The sequence below is a fragment of the Oculina patagonica genome, chromosome 4 (genome assembly GCF_052425735.1).
Source record: "Oculina patagonica isolate OP01 chromosome 4, crgOcupat, whole genome shotgun sequence".
In the NCBI taxonomy this organism is placed as follows: Eukaryota; Metazoa; Cnidaria; class Anthozoa; order Scleractinia; family Oculinidae; genus Oculina; species Oculina patagonica.
Window position 1 is genome coordinate 61,732,991 of NC_135761.1, and position 10,848 is coordinate 61,743,838.

Sequence of the window (10,848 nt, forward strand, 5' to 3'; positions counted from 1 at the left end):
TATTCGCAAGCTTCTCAGCGTTAACAAACCAGCTGAAAACACTACATTAACCGAAAAATAATATTTACATATAAAATAAACTACTAGACGTTATGGTCTGGTATTATACGTCAAACCACATGTATATATGTAAAATTCTTAATTAAAATAACTGATCAGTCAGTATCTCAAGATGTTAAGTATATTCTCTGTAAAATGTTTTGAACTGCCAGTGTAAAATTTCAATAAACATTAAAAATTCATTTCTCCTAGACATTTTTTTTGTAAGAATAGAAAACCTTTCAAGAAAAATTGAGACAGAATGACCCAAGTTTTCATGCTTTCCCGCAAAAAGAAGCCGTCCAGACATTGTCTGTATTTTATTTATGCACGCATGGTCACGCCCCTTCGCAGATAAAAATTTCGCGAACCACTGCCGCTTAATTTTACACGGTTCGTAAATAAAGACGGTGAAAAAGAAGAATCTTTCATCTCAGTTCATTTCAAGGACATCAAAGATTTCTTTGCTAAAAAGTGCAACTTTTTCTGCAGACGTTTTTTATTTTGGTTTCACGCCTGTTAACGCACGAAATGCAACGCGACTGCGGAAAAAAGCTTAAATTATGTACGTGCGTGTGCGTAAATAACATAGAGGAATAGAGTTCGTCATTTTATCCCGATCTCGAAATAAAACCCGCACAACACGGCAAATCATGAGCCAAAAGAAATGCAAATTTTATAGAAATGATGTCGCAGACACGCGATGAGTTATCTAACGATTTTATTCCAAGTTAGAAAGAGCTTGTCAGCTTTCATAAAGTCAAAATTCAACATATTTTATAGCGAACTCTATGAACGGTTTTCTTTCGAAGCGTTTTGCAAAATAAACATATAATACTAAAAGCTCTTTTGGATCCTAAAGCAATGAGCTTCCAACGAAACGACCATACGTTAAACGGGTAATTTGCGGCTCGCCATGTTACTTTTGGTTCATAGCCATGGTTAAAAATTATGAACGAAAATTCCCGCCAAAGAGTAGAACTGCTCTGAGAAATTAAACAGAAAACACATGATAGCAAATATCATTATTTAGTCTATATAATAACATGTCATATTAAACCTGCAAGGTAAGCAGTTGGTTAGGACAGGTGGAAGGAAAAACTTGTTCCGTTCTACAAAACGACTTTTTTCGACAAATTTGAAGTAAAAAAAAAATTAATTTAATTTAAAAAGATGACATCTGCATTTAAAAACTTTTAAAATGCACCTTTTTAAAGGCTAGCAGTTTCGAGTGAAGCCGGCAACAGTTATTGAGTAAGTCATAGCGTATTAATTTTTAGAGACAGCCTCTTACTGATGTTGTCGGAGTGTGGGAGGCCAGACGTAAACAGGAACAATTGTGGGGGGCTCACAGCCTACAACGGCAAAGTCCTTGATCACAAGTCACGTACTTTATACTGGAAAAACGAAGCGTTTTCATTGATTTAAGGAATGGATCTTTCCGAGCTGTGTTTCATGGTTGAATTATACGTGTAATATCATAGGTGACAAATTACTCCTTAATTTTGGCGCGAAATTTTAACGTTAATTTATAATTTCACATGTGAAATTATAAAATTGCCATGGCAACGTAGTTAGCGGCAAGATGGCGTCCGTAATAAAATGTGTTTTAAAGCTTAAACTTTGTACATTTTCGCTTGAATTTCATCTTAGCCAGCTAGCCTTGGCCATGTAATAAATCTTTTGATGATATTTTATATTTTAAAAGGTCAAAACGTCTTCAAGACTTAAGCCAATTACATATAAATGGCATCAAGAGGATTTTTTAGCGTTTTACACGGGCACCGTTTTCAATTCATTCAAGACGAACTAGGGTCATAATGTGAGAAACAATTGACAGTTGATTCATCTTTGAAACTTTTTGTCAACAAGGCACGGGAAATTATTAGCATTTTGACAAAACGCGCGTGAAATTATTTCCTAATTTCACTCGTCACCATTTGATTACCAATACTTATTTTATGTCTGCTTATCCATGATAAATATACCTTTAGTCGTCTGAGCAAGCTGTAAAGCCTGGTTTTCACTAGCGACGCAAGCACAAGCGCAAGCAAAAGTAGTTTGTACCAAGTGAAAGTTTCATGACAAACGTCGACATAAGCAGCACAAGCATAAGAACACGACGTTTACTAGTTACAAGGCTCAAATGCTCAGACGCAGGGAATCTGGAACGAGTGTTTTTTAAAATTGCGCTTGTGTGGTGTTTCGTTTTCACAAGGCAAAACGCGAACGCGAGCTTAAGCGCAAGCACAAGAAAAGGAAACATTCGTGCAAAAATCAGGTTTTACTGATTTGGCGGTCTTCTGTGTATCGTTGCCATGGAAATATTTATTACCGTAAAAATATGTGAAATTAAACTTTAATTTTAGACCTACAGCTGGTGTAATTTTCATATCGATTTGAGTAAGGAAAAGCCACTAAAAGGCCAATTGAAAATTGTAGGTATGGTCTAGAAAAAACTGTAGGGAGACATGCACCTTAATTTACTAAAATAGCCCAACAAACCATAATACAACAATGAATTCAGAAAATAACTGCAGTTAATCATTAAGCAGAATATTTAATTCGAGCATTTTCTATTGGGATTACATTTTGAACATTTTTCTGGGTTTTTTCGAAGAGATGTGGAAATTTCGGCTATTGCTTCCACTTACAATACAATACAAATTTTATTTTCACCTCCCCATGGGGGCTTTTCAGAGTCAATGAAAAAAAAAATGATACAATAAATATAATAAATTGTCTCTAAAAAAATATTGATAAAACTATTTAGGGACGGTTCATTTTTTATGAGATAGGGGGGGCCGGTGGGATTTGAGGGGGGCCATCCGAAAAAAATTGGGCTTTAAAGAGGGGCCAGCCAAAAAAATATGGTCTGTAAGGGGGGGTCACTAAATATAATTGTACTTTTAAGTGCTGTAAAGAGGCTTCTGTAAGAGTAAAAAACTCTTGCCAGAATGCCCAAAATAACATTCCTGAGGTTCTGAAAATTCAAATTTTCCCGGGGGAGCATGCCCCCGAACCCCCCTACTTTGTTATGTACCAAATGCCATTAACTCAACCCAACAGCTTATTGGTTACAAGTGCAGACAACCCATACTAACAGACGACATCCACAATAAACAGTTGAGGCAATGCCAGCTATTTGGGATGTGTTTTTTGTACACTGATAAATTCTTTATTCACAAGGCTCGGTATATTTTAATTTCACTTGATTATTGTTTTTTTTTTTGGGGGGGGGGGTCATCGAAAAAAAATTTGATTTCGAGGGGGGGCCAGGCAAAAATTTTCGATGAAGAAGGGGGGGGGCATTATATATAACAGTGACTATCTACCAAATCCCACCAGCCCCCCTACCCCATAAAAAATGAACGGTCCCTTACAATGATAGAATAAATATTCTTAAAAATGCTAAAAATTGTCTATAAAAATTAATTGCTAAAACTAAACACATGTAAAGTTTATGACATTAAAAACTGATTTAAAAAATAAGCTTTCATTTTTCATTTTCATTTTTCTCCAATCATCTTTGTAACCGTTTTATCTTTTTAGAATTTTAAAAAGCGCTCAGAGACGTTCTTATAAAAGCTATATATGCTTTTGTATTATCATTATTATTATGTCAATAACTTCACGACGTTAAGGTTTCATTGTGCTTTCAGAGAGGGATCGAAGGGCTAAAATGGGAACTCGGATTTGGGCAAATTTTCACTTGATTTATTCACTGGAAATGGGAATCACAGACAGAAAAACAATGGAGCTGGGACTGGGATTTTGCAGGACCCTCTTTAGACAAAAAGAACTGATGCAGCTTGCTTCATAAATAACACCAGCTCAAAACAAATTACAAGATTTATGGACCGTTTGCTAAAGTTTCTTTCCCAGCCAGAAGCTGGAAGCTTCCTAAATGATCGTTCGCAGGCATTCTTTCCTATCATGGTTATTGCCGGCGCTGCAGGTTCTCAAGTGGCAAACCAGCTGGGATAATTCGGTTGGAATCCCTGCGAAATATTTTTGCCAAACCTGTTCTGAATTCGGGCATGCGAGCAGCATAAACAATGGGATTTGCCAAGGAATTGGTAGCAGCTAAAGCTATCAGTGTCATCCTAATATGAAAGTATGACCACATGGAAAGACTTGAGATATCTTGCTTATGAAAGAAAGACACGCCTCCGAAAATGGTATATGGCAACCAACACAATTCAGATACAAGTGTAACTAAACCCAAAGTAACTGTCAGTTTTCTTTCTCTGTTAGCTGCACAATGGTGTTGAGGATGAGGACTGCATCGCACTTTGATAAAAATGGAAATAGAAGAGATACAGAAAACCAAAAGACATACTGACCAATATAAGGACACCAAGGATCTGTTGACTAATGTTGCAAAATATAAGCTTCTGTTTTGGTATAACACAACTTGAACAATTTCCCTGGATGTAGTTATTAACCACATACCAGCAACTATGACTCCATAAACCCATTTCTCAACGAGACGATGCTTGAATGGTCGAAACGTCGCATACAGTCGCTCCAAAGAAAGAAGAGCGAGATTAACAATAGATGTCGTTGGGAACAAATTACGTAATGGATCAGACCAAATTTTAAAGTCATACTCCCATAAATCACAGTATTTTCCCAATTCTGTTTCGATGATCAGAGGCCCTGAGACTGCCCCAGCTAAGAGGTCGACTATGGCCAGATGGATAATCAAGTATGTACTCCGGCGCTGTAGCTGGCGCTGCTTCACAAATACAATAATCGTGATGATATTAAGGATAACTATGGCCAGACATTCAGTAATAAACACAACAAGCCATGGAATGCAGTCTGATGCGGGAAGGCGGGCATACATCTCCTCGTATCTGCTGTTGCTGGTGTCGTTAGCCATTGGACGTCACTGACCGAATCACCTAAGTATGACAAAAAATGTAATACACTTCTTATTACATTTAACAGTTCGACGCCCGTACTATAAACCAGATACGATCGAAGTATTTTTCCCGTTGATTTATGGCCCGCGTCCAAGAAAAAATAACGAACCGTATCTTACAGAAAAATTATTTTAGATACACATTTATACCATGCCGTAGAAAATACAGCCAATCAGAGTACAAGAAATCCGTTGTATATTTGATGGTATTCAACCCAACCCCATCGTGCGCTGCGCGATCTTATTCTCGACGAACTTTAGTAAGCGTATTTTCTATGGCATGGTATAAAATAGTTTTAAGGCTCGTGTGTATTCCGAGAAAAAAAGTGACTCGTGGGATATTTCTTAGTACACCACTCGAAAGCGTTGTAGTTTAGAATCAGTCTCAGTCATATTACATTACAAATAAATAAAATGAGACACTGTGAATCCTGGCCACGATGGTGGAGCAGTGGTTAGCACCCCGAAGGTCGTGGGTTCGAGTCCCACCTGAGCCACTGAATTATTTTTCCAGTGTCTCATTTCGTTTATTCGAAAGCGTTGTATAACTAGTATTTATCCCAGCCGCCAACATATTCGATAGGGAAAAGAAAAGAAATGTAGGCACGTTATTTGCCAAATTTTGTGCTTGTGCTTGTGGTTATCTCACTCAATTCAAGAGCGTTATTTAATAACATCACTCTTTAAATAAAAACAGAGCTATTTCCAATTTTATTCAGTGACGTTGTCATTCAACTTAAAAGTTCGGCTTCACTTGAAATAATATTATTGACAACAATATTCAATAAACCTAAATATCAAGGAGTTCCTTTATTGTCAAAATATACTTTTGGTGGTAAAAAATTAAATAGGCTGTCAGTCAAACTGCCGACTAAAGAGATGATGCTTGCTGTGATCTGAGCGGCAAATAACTCGTTTAAATGTCTTCATGTATTCCGCTTTCTACTCTTGTCTGAAAAATGTTCCATGCCCATATTTCCAATTTTCCTAAACAATAAACTCTAGTTTATAGCCTTATGCTTCTCTGTGCACAGTTGCAAGTTGACTTGTTAACAATTATTTTCCGCGTCAGACTAACTACGACGTAAACCATATACTGAAAATGATTTTGTACTTGTTATCTAATGCATAGAAAAATTGCGATAAAACCATTTCAAACAAATTAGTTTAAGGTCACAAAAATCCTTTCTTAAGCAACTTCTCTAAAAGTTGGTTCTCATATGATCGCCCCGATCGTTTCTATCGCATCGATCGTTTTCAAATACTGAGACGATCGTAGGCGATCAAAGCGATGGGATGCGATCGGCGGCTCTCATATTTTAGCCCTAGATCCAGCATAATGGCAGCCTTCAATGAAGAGAAGAGCAAAACTCGTGCCCCCCATGATCTTCTCAGTTATTACAGTTTAACGGCGAAGATGGGAAAGAGAAGCTAGAAGGATAGAACACGGGCGATCCAAGCGATCGTAATCGCCCCAATCGCCTCAGACGTTAGCGAACGTCTGTGTCATGTTCCCACATAATCGTCCCGATCGCAAGCCAAACTTTTGAAGTGACAGAGGCGATAGAAACGATCAGAGCGATAATATGAGAACCAACTTTTGGTTCCTGGATTCAGTGAAACTACAGCAAAAAGAGGAAATGTTTTTTAGAATGTCGTTAAGTAATTTCTACTAGTCGACCGGAAGACAATTTTAGTTCACTTTTAGTTGAATTATTATTCTAACGACAACTGAAAAGATGTATTGAAAAGGTGATATGTATCCTTTTAAAGCCCTCATTGTTTAAAAATTCAAGATCAGTATTTAAATACTTATCAAAATTTTGTCTCGTCTATTTTACACTAAAGGCATTAATCATTTTACATCTCACTGAATGATCCAAATTTCGTTGGTCAGCATACCTTGGATAATCAAGAAGATGTTCTCTGGCTCACTGCTTTCAACTTCAGTAGAAGAAACGAGTTTTAGGTTGAGACCAGCTGAAAACGTTCAATTAAGCCAAAAAACGAAATTTGTGCATTAATGAGACAAGACAAGACAATTTAGTTATCATGTAAAAGAGCTAAAGAAATAGATATGTCATGGTACAGCATATGACATTGTGAGATTGAGCATTTATTTTCGGTTGCGGAAATTTTATATGAGACACCTTTTTAAAATGCCGAAAGGCTCATGTAACAATTATTGAATACATCTAAATTTTTAATTTTCGAAGAAACTAGCTTCAAGGAGTTTCTCTGACACAAAAAGTTGTAGCACTGCAAGCGAAAAATGATCCTAAGATGTATTGCATATTTAATGTTTTCGTGACTGATTTATACAGATCACATGAGAGAAATGTTGATCGTGTTCCTTTATTAATTTGCAAGTTTATTTACTTAGACCGAAAAGTTTAGCTATTATTTTAATGACTTTCCATGAACCAAAATTGTCCGCAAAATATATAATTTAAACGGGATCTTCTTACGGTAATGCAAAACTTTTTGAGTGGTCTATATTGCAAAATAAATTCGGACTGCTCAGAGCGAATCCGAATCAGAATAGACGGAGCAATTTCCGAAAACAATAAACTCCAATTTATAGCCATATAGTGCTCTGAGCAAAGTTGCATGTCGGCTTTTACCGGAAACTTTAATTTGCGGCCTGTGGCATAACTTTAAAAAACGAAATTTAAACTCATGGACAAAATTAATGAACAAATATTGCTCGAGATTCGGCAAACAACGGGTAGCAAAAAGATAATAATCACTCTTAATAACATGTCATCTACACTGAAAGAGCATATGGTATTGTCAGAGAGGGGAAAGCCGGATGTAAACGAAATATTTGTGTCTGGTACATAGTTTACTGCAGCTTCGAGAATTTGGTTTTATACAACCTGAAATAATGACTCAAGAAACACTTAAAATGCGAAAAAGGGTTTTTAACAATGCAAATTGTTAATTGCCCAAATAGTGTATAATGATTGACTGAATTTACTTCTAATTTATCACCCTCCATGAATACAAATATTTTTCTAGATCACAATGTTGCGCGCTTGCGGTCGAAGCGTGCTATGTAAGTGAAGATCAGCCAGGACTTAGGTACACAGTTTTCTTGCACTATTAATACTTCCTTCGGCGTTCGAGTCGTCGTCACGTTTAGCTGTTGCTTATACGTATATACATGTATGTATATAGTCAATTGAAAAAACAATCAATACATACAAGTAACTATTAGAGTTCATACTTCTTTCATGATATATGCTGAAACGACAAAACTATATATTTTAGCTGTTCAAGCAAGTAACCAAATGAGTAACTTACTTTTTTTTCCATAAAATAAAGAATCCAAAACTGCAAACGAAATATCATCATTTATTTGCCACTTCAGAATTAAAGATACAAAATAACTTAAAAAGATAGGGCGAGGAGACCTCCAAGAAACCACAAGGCTTATGGGGGGCGAACGTGTGATTGTTATTTGTATATTTTAAAAACTGTTTGTTTCAATTATCACATTTTTGTTTATCCGGATTAGTTGTTAACCTCAATATTTCACTGGTTCAGCTCCACTAAAGATCATCAGACCCAGCACATCCTTAGCGCATTTTTACCGCTGTGGTTTTGCCTTTTTATGGAGTTCCTGTGTTTCGTGACCATATTTTTTGAAGATAAATATACTTCAGTTGTGCAAACAAACTCTTTGTAAAGACTGATGGGTCGTATATGCTTTCAAAACATTTATAATATAACTGCGGATGCTTTATTATAGATTTCTATAACATTACAAATTTACGATCATGAACAAAGCAAACCTCATATTCATCATTTTGAATCGTGAGGTTCTATCAAATATTTCATGTCAAAATGAATAATTTCTAGATTATTTTTTTCTTTCATTTAAGTCCGGTTTAGCTATTAAGAGGCTCCGACGGAGAATATGGAGAATCGTTGCACAGGCTGGGAAAATCGAAAATCTTGAAACTTTGCCTGAAGAACACCTTTGGGGAACTATGTTCGAAAATATTATTCTCATCTTCTGGGAATTTATGGTTTTCGAGAAATTACGAAAAAACGAAAATAACGGTTTTTAGCTCATTAAATATGCAAAAAATATGCGTAAAAATGGCAAAGTTCTCGATATTCCTATAAGAGCAATTTTCAATGCTTTGAATCGAAATAAACGTAGAATAATAGCTTTATCTTTCTTCTTTCAAGCAACAGACACTTTTAATTTTTTCTAGCTATCTTAAGATTTTCATCGCCTTTTAAAATATTGCTCTATCAAGCACTTCGGGAAACGGCAAAAATTGAGAAACTTTAGAGGCCGAAAAAGCACCTTGATATGTCCGATAGCGAGTTAAACTAAACACTGTGCCAAAGCTCGATGTCTCTACTATTATAATATCAAATAAAAAATCTGGGTACTCGAGATTCACACCGATAAGAAACGAAAGTTCACGACGTATTTGTGCGTAATTTGCATATTCTTATTTTGAAAGACGTCCCCCGCTAAGAGATCTGCTTCGCTTTATTTCCATTTGGAAGAAATGATTTGCACAAAATAAAGCAAGTTTAAACTCGCTTTTATTTTTTTTCGTCTTATGCCTATACTTCGGTTATATAGAGGTTTAGAAAGAAGAAAAGAGTAAAAATTATCGACTGAGTTCCTCATTGCGTGACCTGTGTCACGTGCATGTTCTGAAATTTTTTGTCAAAGATCGGAGGAAAGATTATTAGTTTGTTTAGATTCTGGTACTTCAAAATTTAAGAAGGCAGTTAGATCATTTAATTCACTTACCTGAAATTGGGAATGATATAAATATTTTATTTACTCACGTTACTTAAGTCAAAAATAGAACGCATGCATGTAGTAAGGAATTATTAATTAACTTGGAAGTTAACTTTTTAGTGTACATAAATGTACACAAATATTAAAACTGTCATGTACATATATCGCCGTTCTTCCGTTCAGTTGTCATGTATGGAATAAAATGCCAAAAGTTTCCTATCTTGTTTTACAATAACTATAAAAAAAAGTCTTTGATCGTGCAAAATCCATTCATTCCGTCAGATCACAAAATTAAATTAAACTTTCCTTTGAGAGACCGAACACGTACACAGCGACAGGACATTTAACACGAAAGCAAGAACTTTCTCGGCTAAAATTCAAAACTAATGTCCCTTTGCAGTTTTGCCTCTCTTGTTGGTGGGGCTTGTGGCCCAAGCCCACACAATCCAGAAGTTGTTCAATATGTAAATTTAAAAGACTGTGACCGTGATGTCAAAGCACATTTAAAGTATTGTAACATCTTGACCAATACGGACAGCATTGATAACGAAAAAAAATTGTTGCTTACCCGTGCAGGTAAGGTTAAATGAATATTTTTTTCTTGGAATCACACTACTGTATAACTAAACTGTGAATTGATACAAGCTGACCTATCCGATACATCTAGGGATTTTCGTAGGGCAAGAATGCCAAGAATACATGACGATTTGCCCAAAGCACAGAAATACGCTCGGTATTCGCTGGCGAACTTGGAAGACAAAATGTTCTGTACCAACTGAAGTTGCGGGTCACAAGTCCTCCTTTACCCGGGGTGACCGAGGAATAGATAGCAAGAAATCTTGGTTTGTGTTTAAAGAAACGGGCATGCTTGTTCCAGCAAGTTTAAGTTGCAATCCGTACGTTTTCATCCGAGCCATCCGCAGCCAAAGATGCGCGTAAATAGCTTAACAGCTTCAATGCTCTAATATATAAAATGGACTATTATTTTTAGGTTTCCTGCGACACAAATTTTAATTTCGGGCTGTTCAAAAATCTGGTAAAATCCGTGACATATATATATAGTCGCTTTGGATAATTAGTTATTGTAGTCACTGACTTCTCATTC

General features: G+C 36.1%; 1 protein-coding gene across 1 annotated transcript; it reads right to left on the reverse strand.

The window, feature by feature from the left end:
- Positions 1-3,979: 3,979 nt before the first annotated feature.
- On the reverse strand, positions 3,980-4,927 carry LOC144648641 (substance-K receptor-like). The gene has a single exon (XM_078508149.1). The coding sequence runs from the start codon at positions 4,925-4,927 to the stop codon at positions 3,980-3,982; it is 948 nt and encodes a 315-aa protein (XP_078364275.1).
- Between the last annotated feature and the right edge of the window lie 5,921 nt (positions 4,928-10,848).